Source organism: Loxodonta africana, chromosome 17 (genome assembly GCF_030014295.1).
Source record: "Loxodonta africana isolate mLoxAfr1 chromosome 17, mLoxAfr1.hap2, whole genome shotgun sequence".
Classification (NCBI taxonomy): domain Eukaryota; kingdom Metazoa; phylum Chordata; class Mammalia; order Proboscidea; family Elephantidae; genus Loxodonta; species Loxodonta africana.
Genome location: NC_087358.1, coordinates 59,885,800 through 59,907,423, shown reverse-complemented (window position 1 = coordinate 59,907,423; position 21,624 = coordinate 59,885,800). Strand labels below are relative to the sequence as shown.

The window sequence follows — 21,624 nt, the reverse complement described above, 5'->3', positions numbered from 1 at the left end:
AACAGCATGTGTATAAATTTTTGTATGAGAAATTAACTTGAGCTGTAAACTTTCACCTAAAGTACAATAATAATAATAATAGTAATAAAACTTTCCAGAGAAGAATCTATCGTTATTTTACACCAATAAAGATTGGCTATCCACCAGTAAAATGAATTATCCACCAGTAAAATGAAATATCTAGAGTTTTCAAGAGTTACTAGGTATTAGTTTTGAATGGATACTAAACCCCAGTGCCACTGAGGCCTTCCAGTCACAGTGAATGCTTATGAAGGTCATGTGAGAGATGAGTCTTGGAACGAGTCTTTCTCACAGTAGGTCTAACCGAAAAAAACCCAGTGCCATTGAGTCGATTCCGACTCATAGCGACCCTATAGGACAGAGTAGAACTGCCCCATAGAGTTTCCAAGGAGCGCCTGGCGGATTCTAGTGGAACTAAAAGCCTCTTGTTATTTTCCAGCCCCAGAATGTATAGAGGGAATACATAGGTTTACAGGATAACTGGCCCATATGGTGAGCACTATTAGGGTACGAAGGGCCAGGCGCAAGCACCTATTGTTCCTGCTCATGAAAAGTAGTAGAGAAATAGCATGACCGTGGGAGGATGTTTTATTTTAGTGTCACTATTAAAGATGTGAAAGATGCAGGGCTGGAGACTACTCCACCATTCAGCTAATTGGAGAATGGCCGGATTTTCAGAGTTAGTCAGGTGGTGATGCTAATCGCAATAGTAGTCTTAGATGTGACGTTATTACCAAAATAAACCAAATAACTACTCGCAAGTGGGCTATAGCAACTGCCCTAGCAAGTGCTTTCTTTTTCTCCTGCCATCCCTATCAGCAAAGATAATCAGAAGCACTTGCCTTTCACATGTCAAGAACAACATTTCACTGCGTGACCTCAAGACTGTGACAACTCTGATTTTCTCTCCCATGACAAATTCCAGAGGGGTGTTCCACAGAGCATCTTGATAGTCCGTTCTATTCATATTAAAATAATTAAACTTGATAGGTAGAAAGTAATGAATACCCTACTTGTGTTAATAAGAGAAACATAGGCCTGAGGAAAGAAGATACTGTTGTCAGGTGCCACAACAACACGATAGGCGCCACAGTAAAAGCATCGCCTGCTGCATTGGTGTAATTTGTAGGGGCCCAGCAGCCTGGTGAACATTTGCATACCCATTCTGCAGTGAGTCACAGTGATGAGCCTTGCATCTCAAAATATGACATACAAGGGAAATTTCTTTTGGTGGGGCTTTTTGGATTTTGGAAGCAAAATCATGTTGGCTTTTTTTGCTGTGTCCCATTTTCCTGGTAACCCATAGTGTTGCCAGTTTTGCGTAGGGGTGGAGCAAAAAAAAGCTTTGCAGCAGGTCCAGGCTATCGTGCAAGCTGCACTACCAGTTGGGCCTTAGGATTCAGCAGACCCGGTGAGCCTGGAAGTGCCTGTGGCAGAGGGAAATGCTATGTGGAACGTTCAGTGAGCCTTAATAGGAAAAATCAGTGCAGATCCCAAGGTTTTTCATCTAAGGCTATGCCTCCTTTCACCAATAACTATATTCCATTTGAAAAGAAGTTTATGCCTTTTTGATACCGAGCCCTCATAGACCCAGAATGTCTGATCGTAGGATGCCAGTGTCTGTGTAACCTGAACTATGCGTCATACACTAGGCATTATCTGACTCACAGAATTATAAAACTGAATGTGTACAGCAGCATTCCATTGTAAATTAGACAATAGTGTATATAAGTTTGTGCCCCTGGAAGTCCTGAAAGCACAAGTAAAAAAAAAAAAAAAATTATGTATATATATATATATATATATATATATCTGGCTAACCAACTATTTCCCAGAAAAAGAATTAACCAGAATACGTCATTCTCTGAGCATTTCAGTTAGCCTAAATGTTCTTTACATAAGAGTAATAGAACTATATTTCTTTTTTAGAAAGAGTCTGTAACATAGACTTTTTACTAGGGCAAGCTAGCTTTATATATGAGTTCTCATTAGTATGACTTTATTGTATAATACAAAACAGATGGGCATATTTACAAGGTTACCTTGTTTCATGCAATAGGTTTATACAGTAAAGAACATATTTATAACACCTTTGTTATAAATAAAAGCATGTATTTAAACTCAGTAGTAACTTACTATCTAAAGAAGTAGTTCTGTAAATCCCATAAAATACAGAAGCTTTTATATACACAGTCTAAAATAATAAATATTTATATTTCATCCTTTGGTAAATTTTTAAAGAGTTCCCCCTCTAGCCCATTGCCCAAAGAACATCCATTCTGACAGACCTCCTCCTGTTCTGAGCCTCCAAATATTGCCAGACTAGCTGGATGATAGATAAAAAATTATCAGCCAGGTGGCACAAGCACTTAATCGCTAGACTACTAGCCGAAAGGTTGGCCCTTTGAATCCACCCAGAGGCAACTCAGAAGAAGGTCCTGGTTATACACTTCCAAAAGGTCAGAGCCTGGAAAATCTATGGAGCAATTCCACTCTGTACGTACGGTGTCGTCATGACCGAGAATCAGCTCGAAGCATCTAGTAACAACAACAACATTTATTGCAAGTCGTACACCTGAAAACAAATGAACTGTGCTATGATTATAAAAATGCCTTTGTGCCCAGTAGTTTTGAATCAGACAGCTGGTACGTTCTTTCACTTCTCAAGACTGAAACAGAAACTACTGGTTTCATCACTGACAAGTAGCACCAAAATAATTCATTTATCTTAAAATAGAAATAAAATCAAAGAACATATACTACCATCTACGGCACAACAACTGGTCTCTATTCACCTGGAGCAACAGAGGAAGAAGGAGCATCAGGAACAGGAGGAGGCTATGGAATGTGTGGCTGATGGCCTCCATGAAAAACTGCCTCCGATGCCACAAAAGCAGAACTAGATGGTGCCCGGCTACCATTACTGAACATTTCTATCAAAAACTCCATAGAAGAATCCTGAACAAACAGGGGACAAACTCAGAACAGAATTTCAAATTCTCACGGACTCCATACTTTCTGGAGTCATGGAGGATGGAGAACCCCTAAAACCATTTCCCTGAGATAATCTTTAAACCTTAAACCAAAAATATTCCCTGAAGTCTTCTTAAAACCAAGCAAGAGTTTGACTTAACTAATAAAAAAAGGTCTGTCTTGAGCGTTATGCTCTTTTAAGAACTATCCATATGGGATCAATTTGACAACAGCAACTCGAAAGATTAGATAGGAACCTTAGGGGGCAGCGAGTTTATGTTAATGAGGGAGGAACAACTCAAAAGGAGGGTGACAATTGTTGCACAACTCAAAGAATGTAATAATTGTCTTAGTCATCTAGTGCCGCTGTAACAGAAATACCACAAGTGGGTGGCTTTAACAAAGACAAATTTATTTCTTCACCGTAAAGCAGGCTAAAAGTCCAAATTTGGGGTGTCGGCTCCAGGGGAAGCCTTTCTCTCTCTGTCGGCCTTCTCATTAATCTTCCCCCTAACTGGGAGCTTCTCCACGCAGGCACCCCATGTCCAAAGGACACGCTCTGCTCCCAGCACTGCTTTCTTGGTGGTATGAAGTCCCCATTCTCTGCTTGCTCCCCTTTCCTTTTAGGGCTCAAGAAATTGCCTCAGGACACAATCAAATCTTGTAGGTTGAGTCCTGCCTCACTAACACAAATGCCGCCCATCCTCCCTCATTAACATCATAGAGGCAGGATTTACAAAATACAGGAAAATCACACATACTGGGAATCATGACCCAGCCAAATTGATACACACATTTTTGGGGGACATAATTCAATCCACTACACAATGTCACTAAATTGTACATGTAGAAACTGTTGAATTGGTGTGTTTTGCTGTGTATATTCTCAACAATAAAATGGTTTTGTTTACTTACTAATCTACAGTGAACAGTTTAACATGGGTTTTGTCAAAGATGTGAAAAATAAAATAAAAAAAAAAGACAGTATACTATACACTCACAGAATGGCTAAAATTTTCTAAAAAGAAACTATCAATATCAAGTGTTTGAGGATATGAGCAAATGAAACTCTCCTACACTACTGATGGGAATGTAAATTGGAAAAACTACTTTGGAAAACTGCTTATCAGTGTCTGCTAAAGGTGAACATATCCATACCATACCGTGTGACCCAGAATGTTCAGGAATATTCATAGTGGCATTATTTATGTTGTTGTTAGGTGCCATCGAGTCAGTTCTGACTTGTAGTGACACTATGCACAACAGAATGAAACACTGCCCAGTCCTGTGCTATCCTCACAATTGTTGCTATGCTTGAGCCCATTGTTGCAGCCACTGTGTTAGTTCATCTCATTGAGGATCTTCCTCTTTTTCACTGACCCTCTACTTTACCAAGCAAGATGTCTTTCTCCAGGGACTGATCCCACCTGAGAACATGTCCAAAGTGTGAGACACAGTCTTGCCATCCTTGTTTCCAAGAAGCATTCTGGCTGTACTTCTTCCAAGACAGATTTGTTCGTTCTTTTGGCAGTCCATGGTATATTCAATATTCTTTGCCAATACAACGATTCAAAGGCATCAGTTCTTCTTCGGTCTTCCTTATTCATTGTTCAGCTTTCACATGCATATGAGGCAATTGAAAACATCATGGATTAGGTCGGGGCATCTTAGTCCTCAAGGTGACATCTTTTGATTTCTTGACTGCTGCTTCCGTGGATACTGATTGTGGATCCAAGTAAAACGAAATCCTTGACAACTTCAATCTTTTCTCCATTTATCATGATGTTGCTTGTTGGTCTAGTTGTGAGGATTTTTGTTTTCTTTATGTTGAGGTGTAATCCATACTGATGGCTGTGATCCTCGATCTTCATCAGTAAGTGCTTCAAGTCCTTCCCTTTCAGCAAGGGAGGTTGTGTCATCTGCGTAACACAGGTTGTTAATGAGTCTTCATCCACTCCTGATGTCCCATTCTTCTTCATATAGTCCAGCTTCTCCGATTACTTTCTCAGCATGTTACTGATATCCAGTTGACACAAAGTCCTTGTCTTTCCCCACGTAGGAATACATGAGGGAGACAGAGTTGGTCATAACTTTGGCAAGTTTATTTCACTTGTGTAATAAGAGTCAGCGGGGGAATAATCCTCTCCAAAAGACTGACTCACCAGAGTCAGGGAGGTTACAGCTCTTATAGTTTAGGGTAGGATAATCGTGTCATCTTTATTCATAGTTTCCTGGAAATAGGCATGATCTTCTAGGAAGGGGTATGGTTTATTATAATGAGGTGCATGCACATTATTTCTTTCAAGATGGAGTTGCTCTTGTTCAGCATAGCACCTGCCACGTAACTTTTGCACGTGCCTAGTTAAGGTCTTTTTGTTAAGATCATAGTTCGATTCCCTGAGAGGAACTTTTGCTCACTTCTGCCTCTGGTGGAAGGTCATATAGCGGTCATCCCCTTCTTTAGGCGCATGCTCACCACTTGGTTGCTCAAGAAAAACAGCCTTGAGGTTGAGTGAGCTAGGCAAGCCCTAGTTAATACTGCTGATAATAGGTTCTTTTCCAGGGTGTGGTGTTCTGGCCTTTGCTCGAGGCTCATGATGTTCCCTCACGAATATCTCTGTCACTCCACCCTGGTCTCAAGCATACAGATTGAATAAGTGTGAAAGGATACCACCCTGATACACACCCTTCCTGACTTCAAACCATGCAGGATTCCCTTGTTCTGTTCCAATGACTGCCTCTTGATCCATGTACAGATTCCTCGTGAGCACAATTAAGTGTTCCGCAATTCTCATTCTCCACAATGCTATCCATAGTTTGTTATGGTCTATAAGGTTGAATGCCTTAGCATAGTCAATAAAACGTAGGTAAACATCTTTCTGGTATTCTCTGCTTTCAGCCAGGATCCATCTGACATCAGCAGTGATATCCTTGCTTCCACATCGTCTTCTGAGTCCAGCCTGAATTTCTGGCAGTTCCATGTTGATATACTGCTGCAGCTGCATTTGAATGATCTTGAGCAAAATTTCGCTGGCATGTGATATTAATGATATTGTTCAATAATTTCTGCATTCGGTTGGATCACCTTTCCTGGGAATAGGTGTAAATCTCTTCCATTCGGTTGGCCAGGTAGCCGTCTTCCAAATTTCTTGGTATGGACAAGTGAGCACTTCCAGTGCTGCATCTGTTGTTGAAACATCTCAGTTCGTATTCTGCCAGTTTCTGGAGCCTTGTTTTTCGCCAACACCTTCAGTGCAGCTTGTAGTTCTTCCTTTAGTACCATCGGCTCCTGATCATATGTTACATCCCGAAATGATTGAACGTTGACCAATTCTTTTTGGTATAGTGACTCTGTGTATTCTTTTCATCTTCTTTTGATGCTTCCTGAGTCATTTAATATTTTCCCTATAGAATCCTTCAGTATTGCAACGTGAGGCTTGAATCTTTTCTTCAGTTCTTTCAGCTTGAGAAATGCTGAGCTTGTTCTTCCGTTTTGGTTTTCCATCTCCCGGTTTTTGCACATGCCATCATAATACTTTACTTTCTCTTCTTGAGCTGCCCTTTGAAATCATCTGTTCATCCTTTACTTCATCATTTTTTTCCTTTTACTTTAGCCACTCAACGTTCAAGAGCAAGTTTCAGAGTCTCTTCTGACATCCATTTCAGTTTTTTTTTTTCTTTCCTGTTTTTTTAATTACTTCTTACTTTCTTCATGTATGATGTCTTTGATGTCATTCCACAACTTGTCTGGTCTTCAGTCGTTAGTGTTCCATATGTCAAATCTATTCTTGAGATGCTCTCTAAATTCAGATGGGTTATACTCAAGTTCGTACTTTGAATCTCGTGGACTTGTTCTAATTTTCTTCAGTTTCAGTTTGAACTTGTTTATGAGTGATCCACAGTCAGCCCCTGGCCTTGTTCTGACTGATGATATTGAGCTTTTCTGCCATCTCTTTCCTCAGATGTAGTCGACTTGATGCCTGTGTGTTCCACCTGGTGAGGTACATGTGTATAGTCACCGTTTATGTTGGTGAGAAAGGTATTTGCAGTGAAGTCATTGGTCTCACAAAATTCAGTCATGCGATCTCTGGCATCGTTTTTATCACTGAGGCCATATTTTCCAACTACCGATACTTCTTATTTGTTTCCAACTTTTGTATTCCAATCACTGGTAATTATCAGTGTATCCTGATTACTTGTTTGGTCAATTTCAGACTGCAGAAGTTGTTAAAATCTTCGGTTTCTTCATCTTTGGTCTTAGTGGTTGGTGTGTTAATTTGAATAATAGCTGGTTAATAAACTGGTTTTCCTTGTAGATGTATGGATATTGTCCTATCACTAATAGAATTGTACTTCAGGATAGATCTTGAAGTGTTCTTTTTGATGACGGATGCAACACCATTTGTTGTCATTCCTGGCATAGTAGACCGTATAATTGGCTGATTCAAAATGACCAATACCGGTCCGTTTCAGCTCACTAATGCCTAGGATATCGATGTTTATGCGTTCCATTTCATTTTTGACAGTTTCTAATTTTCCTAGATTCATAGTTTGTACGTTACAGGTTCCAATTATTAATGGATGTTTGCAGCTGTTTCTTCTCATTTTGAGTTGTGCCACATCAGTAAATGAAGGTCCTGAAAGCTTGACTCCATCCACATCATTAAGGTCGACTCCATTTTGAGGAGGTAAATCTTCCCCAGTCGTATTTTGAGTGCCTTCCAACCTGGGGGGCTCATCTTCTGGCACTATATCAGTGTTCCACTGCTATTCATAAGGTTTTCACTGGCTAATTCTTGGTTTACCAAAATTAAAAGAAGAACATAAAGAAAGTAGCAGATTTATTCAAAATTACTTGCCCCTCTCCTTTATTCTCACCCCAGACTTTATGAAATCCTTTTCTTTTATTGGAGTATATAATCTTCAAGCTAGAGAGTACCTTAAGGGGTGATAATCATATATAGGAAAGGAAGTAATATCAACATGAGAAATTAAGACCAGAAATCCCTAGGTTCTTACATGATGCTGAATCCAGAGACAGCAGAAAATTTTCTAAGGAAAATGTAACTATTTTATAATTCTGTATCCTCCTTATCCAGGGCAATAATATGAACATGTCCCCTTTTGCCATTTTTACAAAGTGTTAATTATCAGCGTGAACACCAAAAGAAAGGAGCCGTGGTGGCATGACAGTGCTCAGCTGCTAACAGAAAGGTCGCGGTTCAAACCCACAAGGCACTCCTTGGGAGAAAGATGTGGCAGTCAAAGGTATTGCAAATATATTTCACCCTTGTCCCACTCATTCCTTCTCTTTTGCAGTAGTAGCAACAGGAAATGAGACCTTTCACAATGAAAACTGTGAACTTTACAAGAGAAAAAGCTCAAAGCTATGGTATTTAGGCCTCTTATTAGATCCTTGAAAACCCTGATGGCATAGTGGTTAAGAGCTAACCAAAACATTGGCAGTTCGAATCCCCCAGGTGCTCCTTGGAAACACTGTGGGGCAGTTTTACTCTGTCCTATAGGATCTATGAATCAAACCGACTGGACAGCAACGGATTTTTTTTTTAATGATGTTAATGAGGTAGGATTTGAGGCAGTTATGTTAATGAGGCAGGACTCAATCTACAGAATCACTATGAGTTGGAATCAATTCCACGGCAGTGGGTTTGGTTTTTTGGTTTATTAGATCCATGATACCTTGGTCAAGCATTTATGGCTGCTAGCCAAAAGGTTAGTGGTTTGAATCCACCAGCTGCTCCTTGGGAACCTTATGGGGCAGTTCTACTCTGTCCTACAGGGTTACTATGAGTCGAAATCAACTCAACAGCATCTAACAACAACGACATCAGCAAAAGAAAAATTCCACAGTGTTGTTGGATTAGTCGTTCAGCATCCTTCACTGGGTCAAGGCTCTACTGCTTCTCCTCGCTTGTGCCTCTTCCCCTCAGAGTCCCCAGATTCACACAATACATAATCCCCTTCTTATGCCTTACTCTGTCACAGCACCTCTGGATGCTAAGCACAGACTTCCTCAGCCCAAATGACCAAATCCAGTTATGGAAAAGGTACCCACAGGCCCAATACCAAAAGCCCATTGTTGTTGAGTCAATTCCAACTCATAGCAACCCTATAGGACAGAGCAGAACTGCCCCATAGGGTTTCCAAGGAGAGGCTGGTGGATTCCAACTGCCAACCTTTTGGTTAGCAGCTGAGCTCATAACTACTCTGCCACCAGGGGCCCTTACGGTTCTAATGAAAAAACCAAACCGGTTGCCATTGAGTCAATTCTGACTTGTAGTGACCCTATGGGACAGAATAGAACTGCCCCATAGGGTTTCCAAGGAGCAGCTGGATTCAAACCACTAAACTTTTGGTTAGCAGCCAAGCACTTAACCGCTATACCACCAGGGCCCCACTGGTCTAATAAGAAGCCTAAATTCCATAGCTTTGAGTTTTTTCTCTTTTAAAGTTTACAGTTTTCATTGTGAAAGTTCTCATTTCCTGCAGCTACCACTACAAAAGAGAAGGAATGAATGTGATAAGGGTGAAATATATTTGCAGTGCCTTGACTTTGCAGAATTCACCAAGCCAAAATCCCACTGTTTTAGAAGACACCCTGGGTCATTTGCACTGTTCCTACAGAGCAGACTCCATGGTGGCAGTGAGCTTTTTCACCTTCTGAAAAATCTCTACATCCTGAGCCATCAGAGGGCTGCTTTCTCTTCTTGCTTCCTTTGTATCTTTTATGATGGACCAATAGGAGGTTGCAGGGACATAGTGGTATTTTTTAGGGTGGATTTGGGATTTGGGGCTTTGTTATTATCTTGTTTGGACAGACAAGAAAAGACTATCTTCAAGGCTAGAGCTTGGCTGCTAACCAAAAGGTTGGAGGCTCAAGCCTACCCAGAAGCTCCTCAGAAGAAAGCACTGGAGATCTCCTTTTGAAAAGCCAGCCGCGGTAAACCCTATGAAGCGCAGTTCTACTCTGACGCACATGGGGTCGCCGTGAGCTGGAGTCAGCTCAGTGGCAACTGGTAGCTGTCGGAGCCAGGGAGAGCTCGGGCCTCGAAGCGGTGAGGGGCCCAGCCTCTGGTAGCCGGGGAGGAAAGCCAGCTGGCCCATTCCTGTGGCGTTCCAGTGAGTACACTTGGGTTACCTGTAAAACCTGTTGCCATAGAGTCAATTCCAATTCGTAGCGACAGTAAAGAACGGAGCAGAACTGCCCCATAGGGTTTCCAAGGAGTGCCTAGTGGATTCGAACTGCCCACCTTTTAGTTAGCAGCTGTAGCTCTGAACCACTGTGCCACCGGAATTTTCACACTTGAGTTATGTGACAAATATTCTACATCATAGATTTTAGCTCAAAGTAGAGTATCCATTGTTGTGTCACTCAAGCCATCAACCTAACTGTTGCTCTGTCAATGTGATTCTAACCTTCTTTGGAAAATACTGGAAAGGTACATAGGCTGTGGAATTACACCTAGGTTCCAAACCCGAGCTTTGCTATTTAGTAGCCCTGGTGGTGCAGTGGTTAACCACTTGGCTGCTAACTGAAAGCTTGGCAGTTCAAACCCACCAACCACTCTGTGGGAGAAAGATGTGGCAGTCTGCTTCTGTAAAGATTACAGCCTTGGAAACCCTGTAGGGCAGCTCTACTCTGTCTGACCTTTAGGGTGGCTATGAGTCAGAATTGATTCAAGGCATCTGGTTTTGATGGTGGTAGGAAAATCTGTAAAATTTATCACACAGTGCTGTTGTGAGAACTAAACAAATTAACACAGATAAAGTAGAAACCCTGGCAGCATAGTGGTTAAGTGCTACGGCTGCTAACCAAAAGGCCGGCAGTTCAAATCCACCAGGTGTTCCTTGGCAACTCTATGGGGCAGTTCTACTCTGTCCTATAGGGTTGCTATGAGTCAGAATCAACTCGACAGCAATGGTTTTTTTTTTTTTTTTTTTAAAGTAAAAGGGTTTGGCAGACATGAGGAAAAGCCAGGGATAAACACTGAACCTCTCCCTAGAGCCTCAGGGTTTTTTTTGTTTTGTTTTTTGTTTTGTACTTTATTTTCATCATTATTGTACTTTTTAAAATTAATGTATTTATTTGTTTATTTTTATTGTGCTTTAAGTGAAAGTTTACAATTCAAGTCAGTTTCTCATACAAAAATTTACACACACATTGTTATGGGACCCTAGCTGCTCCCCCTGCAATGTGACAGCACACTCCTCTCCACCCTGTATTTCATGTGTCCATTCAACCAGCTCCTTTCCCCCTCTATTATTGTACTTTAGATGAAGGTTTACAGAACAAACTAGCTTCTCGTTAAACAGTGCACATATTGTTTTATGACATTGAGTACCAACTGTCTTAGTTATCTAGTGCTGCGATAACAGAAATACCACAGGTGAATGGCTTTAACACAAATTTATTTCTTCACAGTAAAGTAGGCTAAAAGTCCAAATTCAGGGCATCAGCTCCAGGGGAAGGCTTTCTCTCTCTGTCGGCTCTGGAGGAAGGTCCCTGTCCTCAATCTCCTCTGGTCAAGGAGCTTCTCAGGCACAGAGATCCCCGGGTCCAAAGGACGTGCTCTGCTCCCAATACTGCTGTCTTGGTGGTATGAGGTCCCCAACTCTCTGCTTGCTTCCCTTTTATCTCTTGAAAGATAAAAAGTGGTGCAGGCCACACCCCAGAGAAACTCGCTTTACCTTGGATCAGAAGTGAGGGTGGTGTTACAATCCCACCCTAATCCTCAACATTAAATTACAATCACAAAATGGAGGACAGCCATACAATACTGGGAATCATGGCCTAACCAAGTTGATACACAAATTTTGGGGGGGGGGGGGATATAATTCAATCCATGACACCAACCCCATGACATGTCAACACTTTCCCCTTCTCAACCTTGGGTTCCCTATTACCAGCTTTCCTGTCCCCTTCTGCCTTCTAGTCCTTGCCCCTGGGCTGGTGTACCCCTTTAGTCTCGTTTTATTTTATGGGCCTGTCTAATCTTTGGCTGAAGGGTGAACCTCGGGAGTGACTTCATTACTGAGCTAAAAGGGTGTCCAGGGCCATACTCTCAGGGTTTCTCCAGTCTCTGTCAGTAAGTCTGGTCTTTTTTCCTTTTTTATGTGAGTTAGAATTTTGTTCTACATTTTTCTCCAGCTCTGTTCAGTACCCTCTATTGTGATCCCTGTCAGAGCAGTCAATGGTGGTAGCCAGGCACCATCTAGTTGTTCTGGACTCAGTCTGGTGGAGGTGGAGCCTCAATTTTATTCTAAGATGGGGTAGAGGAATCCCATTATATTTTTATTAAAACACTTATGGTCATACTACACAATCAAGCGTATGCATTCTTATGAACCGTAAGACAAAATTCAGCCTTTTGGCAGGCACTTCAGATTCTGCTTTAGTCCTCTCTCCTCTGCCTTTTGAAATGCTTTGGTGGAAAAGTTTCAGAGACACTGAAGTACTTAGAAAATTGTATTTATAAATTGTTAAATAGTTTTTACTTCCTTTGGGGATATAGGATGGTACGGTAGAAAGAGTCCAGGCTTTTGGACTAGGGTAGACCTTCTTTCCATCAACAAGTGTTTTTGGAGCCCATCATGGGGTGCCAGACTCTGTGCTGGGCTCTGAGGAGACAGGTAGTCCCCATACTCATCGAGCTACAGTCTAATAAGCAAAGCAGACAGCCACACTAACGAAGATAGAACTGTAAGCTGACGTAAGGGCTGCTAAAGGAAAGGAACACATTTCTATGAAATCACAGAAAAAAGGAAGCTGACCTTGACCAAGGGATCAGGACAGGCTTCCCTGAGGAAGTGGCATTTGAGATGAGACCTAAAGGATTCAGAGGAAGTGACTGAGGGATGAGGACAGGGTTCCAGATGGAGGGTGCAGCTTGTTCAAAGGCCCTGTGGTAGGAAAGAATGTGATATAGTAAAGGACTAAAAGGCCCAAGTGGCTGGAGCACACAGCCAGGGTGAGGGGTCCAGGATGAACTGAAGGGTCAGTCTTGTAGGTGACTGAACTTTATCCTAAGGTCAGAGGAGACCATTCAAAAGTTTTAACCTGGGGAGCAAAATGACCAGATTTGCACTTTTAAAAGACTCCCTCTAACTGGAAAGGGGAGAGTGGCTTAGGAGGGATATGGGGAGGCCATTGAAATCCAGGGCAGAGATGGTTGTAGAAAGCAAGGGGTTGGCCACAGGGATGGAGAGACGATAGGACCAGCAGGACAAGGAGAATGGCATAGTTTTGGAAAGTGAGAGAGACTGGCAGGGTTTTGGCTTGAAAATGCCATTTATTGAAAGAGAGAACAGAACAAGGGAAGGTTTTGTGGGGAAGAGCATGAGTTTGTTTTTTAATTCTTGGTTTTAACTTTCACTATTTACTGGGGGTGGCCTTGGTCAAGTTACTTAGCCACTCTGAACTTCAGAGCTGTCATCTTTAAAATGAGGTTGATATTGCCTACTTTGGAGCCCTGGTAGCACAATGGTTAAGCACTTGGCTGCTAACCAAAAGGTTGGCAGTTCAAAACCACCAGCCACTCCTTGAAAGAAAAGACCTGGTGATCTGCTCCCGTAAAGATTACAGCCTAGGAAACCCTATGGGGCAATTCTGCTCTGTCCTGTAGGGTCACTGTGAGCCATAATTGGCTCAAAAGCATACAACAACAACATTACCTACTTTATATAGAGTAATTATAACAATTAAATAAAAGTACGTATATAAAAGCCTAACATAGTGATGTTCATTAAATCATAGTACCTTTAACTGATAGTGCTTTCCTTCATCCCCTTTATGTATATATTTGGAAACCCTGGTGGCATAGTAGTTAAGTGCTATGGCTGCTAGCCAAAAGGTCAGCAATTCGAATCCACTAGATGCTCCTTGGAAACTCTACAGGACAGTTCTACTCCCTCCTATAGGGTTGCTATGAGTCGGAATCAACTCGGTGATTTTTTTTTTAAATATGTATTTATGATTTAAAGAAAATTTACAACTATTTTTAACTTTTATAGGGAGGGCGTTAATCTTGGCAGGGTTTTTTCCAGTATGTTTTCCAATTATTTTTCCATTATCTCAGGTTCAGTTTTGAAACAACCAATTCTAACCAAGAAGAAAGGCCCTTCAGGCCCCCAGCTGACACTATACTGTCTTCTGATAATTTTATTTTCCAGCTGGTTCTTAAGCATATTTTTTATAATTGAACTTTTGTGACTTAAACCTGTTACACAATTTTAATGTGACAGAGCCCCACAGCTTGAATAAAGGAATTCAATCTTATCTCCTTTTCTCTGGGGAAAGTCAGAATATCCTACTGTTTCCTGACAATATCTTGGAAATTCCTAACACAATGAACTAACCAGGGAGACAGGCTACAAAATAGCTTTTCTATTGCATACGATGCAAAAACAAACCAATTTATCTTTCAAACATTGATCAGAAATTGATACCAATAAGGCAGGATTTTACAAACCTCTCATAAGGATTTAATATGAAGACCTGCCTTATAATCAATTGGTTTTAAAAGTTAACAACTAGAACAAGCCAATAAAACATACTAAACCTACTCAATAGAATCAGAGAAAAACTCCATTCATTCCCCTGGTAAATGATAAAGGCACTAGGACACTTTAGTCAAATATAACCAAAACCAGTTGCTATGGAATCGACTTCAACCCATGGAGACCTCCTGAGTGTCAAAACAGAACTGTGCTCCGTAGGGTTTTCAATGGCCGATTTTTCAAGAGGAGATCACCGAGCCTTTCTTCTGATAGACTTGATCCTCTGTCGTTTGATTAGCAGCCAAGTACATGAACCATTTCCACTACTCAGAGACTCTAGTCAAATACAGAAATATCTAAACTAGTAAACCATAACCACTCCAGATTATTTTATTACAGTAGGATCTTTATAAAATTATTTGGAGGATAATTCACTAAATAATTTTTTATGTATTAAGATCATGCTCATATCTGATTGGCATAAAGCGTATAATTGTCTGTGGTATTCTTTGGCAGTCTGAAATGTAAGCCTAATGGAATGCTTTTCTGGATATGGCTTTTAGTAAAATTTTCACCATTTGCTATGGTCTTTTGTTTCTATATTTTATTTAAGTATGTTTGCATGCTTATTAATGCTCTTTTTAGATACTTTTCAAAGATGTATATTCATACCATAGGATGTTTCTGGTATAATTGTGTTTAATATTTTTTGGCTCTATCCCAATCTCAATTTGGAGGACAATATGAATTGCTGAGAATCTAGAACAGCTGTTTAGGAGATATAAATATCCCCATAACTCTGGGCATGAAATGAAAGATTTTCATCAAGTTACATAGCTGCTAGGTCCAGATGTTTTGTGCTTTCTTCTGAGTACTGGTAATTGGGTAAGAGACAGGGTAAAGTTTGAAGAGCAAAGACAATTGATTTCCTGTAACAAATTGTCCACCCGAGCCTCTTAATTTGTTTAATATGAATAGCAAACTAGCTTAAACAAAACTGCATTAAGACTAACCACCAAAAGAAGCATGGAATAAACTGTTTTCCTCAGAAATTATTTTTCCCATAATTTGTTGCATCTTATGGTCTATTGCCTGCTACATATCAGGCAGAAAGATCTATTAGTGGAAAACATATTGCATCAAAGTCACTATTCACTATCTTTTAATGGTTTATTTCTGAAAGTTGGAAGCAATTCCCAATTATTTGAGAAAATGTTACTGTCCTTACCATTTATTTTGTGATATAATTAGGAAGAGGCAAAGGTTAAAGATTAATTGGGAAATCATTCTCTAAATACTAATGAGTTTCGTTAATAAGTATAAACTGTTAAACACCTTGAATGGACCTTCCTTATACAGCACTTTCTCATTTTGAAAATGGGACTCCAGAAGCCCAGAGGATGTTATGACTTGCCCAGAATGAGCCTAGATTGTTGTTCTGTTGTTGTTAGCTGTCACTGAGTCGTCCCCCTCCCCCCCCCCTTCCAATTCATGGACATGAAACACTGCCTGGTCCTGGGCCATCCCCAAGAGCAGTTGTGGGTCAGACCGTTGTGATCCACAGGGTTTTCACTGACTGATTTTTGGAAGTAGGTCACCAGGCCTTTCTTCTTAGTCAATCTTAGTGTGGAATCTCTGCTGAAACCTGTTCAGCATCATAACAACACACAGCCTCCACTGACAGACGGGTAGTGGCTACGCATGAGGTGCACTGGTTGGAGTCGAACCCAGGTCTCCCACATGGAAGGCGAGAAGCCTACCACTGAACCACCATATGCTGAATCCTAATTTGATGTTGTTTTTCTTTTACCCATGATTAATTCTTTGTCTTGATGATTACATTCCTGAAATGAAAGTTGATTTTTCATAGTAAAGAGCTATTTATATTATATAATATTTATAACTAGATTTTTTTTTTTTTTTTCAGTAAGATGATATTTGGTATATATTCCACTAGGGGAAAAGTAATATTTGCAGCCATCACTGTGAAAATGACGAGACCTCATTACCCTTTCAGTAGTTTGCCTGTGGTAGGAGCACCTCAGAGAGAGGCCAGGGCTTTGCTAGTCCACATCTATATGGCAGTTTTCAAAGAGCAATGCGTAGGGCACTTACAGTCCCCAGGAGTCCTCTAGGTCCCTGCTCCTGAATGTGTGGTCCTTGGTTTGGCAACATTGGCATCACCTGGGAGCTTGTTAGAAATGCTGAGGCCCAAGCCCTGTCCTAGACCTACTGAGTCAGAAATTGCATTTTAACAAGATCCTCAAGTTATTTGTGTACACATTAGTGTTTGAGGACCATTGCTGTCAGTAACCTGCAAGCTGGTCTCTAAGGTATGATTCACAAAAATATGAAAGGATGTTTTAAAAATCTCTATGGGAAAAGAAAGAAAAAAAATTCAGTTCTCATTATAAAAGTAATAACCCAAGTTCACTATATGAAAATTGGAAAATACAGAAAAATAAAAAGAAGAAAACAGTATCACCCACAACACAAGAAAAAAAAACTACTGTTAGAATTTTAGCCTTTTTTTCCCATGTATTTTCTTTGTATATATGTAAAATACAATCGAGATCAGACTGTACATGCATACTTTTATATCATACTTTTTTCACTTAACAGTTTTGTTCAACAACTTTTGTTCAACAACTGTTATTGAACACCTACTCTTTATCAGGTGCTATTCTAACAATTGGCTTAAAACAGCAAACAAGGCAGGTGAGGGCTCTGCTCCCATGAACCTTACTTTCTAACGGAGCAGGTAGATAATAAACAGAGACATGTCGATAAGTAATACATTTGTAAATGGTGACAAAATGAAAAAAAAATTAAAAATTTTGTATAACCTTCTTAAGTTCCTCTGTTGCTTTGTCTGTGTGTATTCTTTGGCTTGGTCTTCATTTTGCCTGATCTCCCACCTGATTTCTTGAAGAGCTCTGTATATTAATCTTTTGAATTCTACCTCTAGTAATTCCAAAAAATTCTCTTCCTCTAGGAGGTTTCTTGGTTCTTTGTTTTGGTCACTTGCTAAAGCCATCATGGTCTGCCTCTTTATGTGATTTGATATTGACTGTTGTCTCTGAGCCATCAATAACCAAAACCAAAACCCATTGCTGTCAAGTTGATTTCAATTCATAGCGACTCTACAGGACAGAGTAGAAGTGCCCCATAGAGTTTCCAAGGAGCACCTGGTGAATTCAAACTGCTGACGTTTTGGTTAGAAGCCCTAACACTTAATCACTACGCCACCAGGGTTTCCTAAACCACCAATAAATTATTATATTTATTTATTTTATGTTTGCTTACTGTGTCCTAGCTTCTTGTTTTGTTTTGATATGCCCAAATAGGCTGGTCATGTGAGCTACTTTGATTATTGGCATCTTTGAAGCTCTCACATCCTGTCACCAGGTGGTTAGAGCTGTTACTAGGTATGTGAGCCCAGGAGTCCATTTACTTTTCTTGTGTGGATTTAGCTCAGGCATCAAGGTCGTCCATCACTGAGTATGTGGTGCAGGCTTTCACCTACAGTCCTAGACAGGCAGGGCTGAGTGGAGTAGGCACAAGTATCTGGCTGCAGTAGGGGGTCATGTGCTGAGCAAGGCTGGGGACTGATGGCTGCCCCTGAGTGTCTGGGTGGAAGGTGTCCCTGTTCTCTAGAGCACATTGTTGAACGGGTTTTACAGCCAGACTATGGGCACCCAATGCTGTTGGATGTAAGGACTGGGAGGCACCACTTATTCTTGGACACCTGTCATAGGTGGCTTTGTGGAGTGGGTGGAGCCACCAGTCCTCAGGCTCCTGCTGTGGGTAGGTGAGGACCCTGCTTAATGGGCAGGGCAGTGTCAAATGTCATGATTCTATGGCTCCCACTTAAGAGCTGTCCAGTTGAAAATAGGCTTCAGTATACCCTGTTGTACTACCCTAATGAGGGCCTACACTATTGAAATGAGCCCACGCAGGTGTAGGCAGGGGTGAAAGGCATTCAAAGTCCATGGACCCCTTATGCTTGTACCTTGGCAAAGGAATGAAGCCTGCCCTAAATTCCTGGCTTAGGGGAGCTGGTAGATTATCTTTTCTTGTTTGTTAATTTGTTCCCTCTCTAAAGCCCAGAGATTGGCTCGGGGAGGTGCAAGATGGGTCCTACTTCTGGTCCAGGGATGCAGCAATCACTGAAGCCAGACTAGGACCCGGAGCAGAGTGGGGAGGGGCCAGATAAATGGAGAGAGGTACTTCCCAAGGGCAGGAAGGGATTTTTTTTTAAACCCACACAGTAGGTTAGGTGCTTGTACTTATCTTTCTTTAATTCAGTGCCACTTCTCCCTGGCTCCAGAGATTTGAGCAGACTCTCCGCCACTGGGTTTCTCCCGATGTGGAAAACATGTCCTGAGCACTACTGCTCACCTGAACCCACTCGCACCAGCTGATCCAGCCAGCAGGGTGCTGGCCAGGTCAGAACTGGCAAATCCTCACTGCTTCTGAACTGTCTCTCCCTCCCCTTGCTGCTCAGTCCAACTCCTTGACTTTGTCTTTGATGTTCAGGGCTCCTATATTATTGTATATAATCGATTCATTTGTTTTTTGGGTCTTTGTTGTAAGAGGGATCACAGGAAGTGTCTGACTGCTCTTCCATCTTGGCCCTGCCTCCCCATCTTTTTTTTCTTTTTCTTTTTTTTAGTACATGTTATCATTAGTAATATGTATTACATACAGTCTTGCAGTGCATAATTTGCTGATGTTATTATCAGGTGTTCACTCATAGATGTTCAAAGATAGAATTTATAAAGATGCTAATAACAACAGACAATAATAATGAAAACTTAAAAAAAAAGGGTATCCAACCAAGTTCAGAACTGAAATACAACAAAGTTGTCAGAACAGAACCCAGTTGAAGTCAGGGCCTACCTGTATAGTAATACTGAGGGTTATATTGTGTCGTGCTTCTTTGTATAATGGCTGGTCTATCCCTTAAATAGACACTGGCTACTTGAGGCTTGGAGTCCTTGGGTGGCACAAACATTTAACATACTCATCTGTTAACCAAAAGGTTGGAGGTTTGTGTCTACTAGAGGCACCTCAAAAGAAAGGCCTGGTGATCTACTTCTGAAAATCAGAAGCACAGTTCTGCTCTGACAAACATGGGGTCACCATGAGTCAGAATCGATTGGTTGGCAAATGGCCTGAGGCTTGGCTTTGTATTTTCAGTGGCAATTCTATCACACAGCTACCTGCAATGAAACAGTGATAGAAGCATGCCTGAATTTGTGTTGATTTGGTTGTCCATAATATGTTTCATCTGATGATAATAATAATTATTATTAATCATGATAAAAAATGGATTGTTATAATTAATAATAAAATAATGACTATTTTATTTTGATTATAGCAGCTATCATATATTGCTGGGCTCTTAGTCCATTCCATGTAGTATCTCAATTACCCTTCAGAGTAGCTCGCTACAGTAGATACTGCTGTTCCTTTCATGTTATAGATGAGGCGACTGAGATGCAGACAGGTTAAGTAACTTGCCCGAGGTCACAGCTGATAAATGGTGAAGGGAGGGTTGGAACCAGACTATCTGACTCCAGATCACATGCTCTTACCCACTAACTCTTTTTTCATGCATAAAAAATTTTAGCTATTCTTCCCACCTCTTGATATGGCTGTCATAAATATATATGCCTGGATTGGGCTACTATAATTTTTTGCTATCTTAGTCTACCTGGCATATTTTTAAGTTATTATGGGAAGGTATTACGTGGAAATACCTGTAGAAAAGCAATTCAGAAAGTTTCTTAAAATAGATCAGAGGGACAGGCAGTATAAAATGTTCACGTTCTGTGGCTTTCAGCTGTTTCCGTTTGCTCTATAAGTCACGGAGACCTTGAGTAACAAATCATTTTGCAAAAGGAAGAGTTCTGAAAAATCACGTTTCCTCTGTGCTTGCAGACAATGTTAACATTCAAGCTGATTGTTTTGTTACCTAATAAATTTTCTCAAGAGGACTGGGACAGAAAACCTGTAAGAACTGCATCATCGGTACATTTCCAGATACTGCGTATGTCCCCAGGGGTTCATTTGCATACTGTTTTCCTATTGATCTGTGCTTTAAGTGAGTGCTTATTATTGTTCCATATGTGAAAACAATTAAAACAGACAAAATCTACACAAAGGGTATTTCTTTGTCAACAGAGCAGAAACCAGTCCACTTATGAAACTGTTCATGCAGAACCATTACTTATTGAAAAAATCTCAGTGTGTTTCATATAGGGAGCCCTGGGGGCACAGTGGTTAAGCGTCAGATGCTAACCAAAAAGTCAGCGGTTCAAACCCACCAGGTGCTCCACAGGAGAAAGATGTGGCCGTCTGCTTCCTCAAAGATTACAGCCTTGAAAACCCCATGTGGCAGTTCTACACTGTGTCCTATAGGGTTGCTATGAATCGGAATCAACTCAACAGCAACAGATTTGGATGTTTTTGTTTGTTTTCTGGTGTTTCCTGTTATTTGTGCATAAAATATGTCAGAGACCCTGCAGAACTGATTAAAACATGTGCGTGTCGTTGTAGGCTAAAGGTAAAGAAAGACAGTGGCTACGACACCAAGCTACTGGGGAACTAGATGACGCCAAGATCATTGATGGGCTCACTGGAGAAAAAGCCATCTACAAACGCCGGGGTGAGCTGGAGCCACAAGTAAGTCATGGTGAACCTCAGAACTGCATCGTGCCGCCTTCTTTACAGAAACCTGCTTTCTCGAGTTGCTGACTTTCTCAAAACACCATAAACCCTGAATATGGCAACTAAGGAAAGCGCTATAGAAAAAAATATATATGTATTATACTATGTATCATACAAATCAAGGTCCCAGCAACAAACACATGGCATGCTCAAATTGGGTAATTTAAAGAACAGTTAATAAAAAAGACTGTTTACAAAGGTAAATGTAGGGCTAGGAAAACCAGAAATAGTGCAGTCTTCTAGGGCAAGGAACAGCAGGGATCTAGCGCCACTCCTAGGCCTGAAAGGGCAGTGGGAACAGCCATTACAGGAACCTGGAGAAGGTAATTGTGGAGATGGCCGCCTGAGCAGAGGTCTGGCCTTCAGTCGAGGGAGAGC

At 41.0% G+C, this 21,624-nt stretch overlaps 1 protein-coding gene across 4 annotated transcripts in view; it reads left to right on the top strand.

Moving 5' to 3' along the window:
* The window catches only part of VWA8 (von Willebrand factor A domain containing 8), a 473,608-nt gene that overhangs the window by 418,478 nt on the left and 33,506 nt on the right, over positions 1–21,624 (top strand). For all 4 annotated transcript variants that reach the window (XR_010318190.1, XM_003412602.4, XM_064270072.1 and 1 more), the window contains one exon: positions 21,076–21,201. Coding sequence is in view for 3 of the 4 variants with exons in the window: in XM_003412602.4 (XP_003412650.2) it covers positions 21,076–21,201 (126 nt within the window). In the remaining variant the exon portion in view is untranslated. The remainder of the gene's footprint in view (positions 1–21,075; positions 21,202–21,624) is intronic.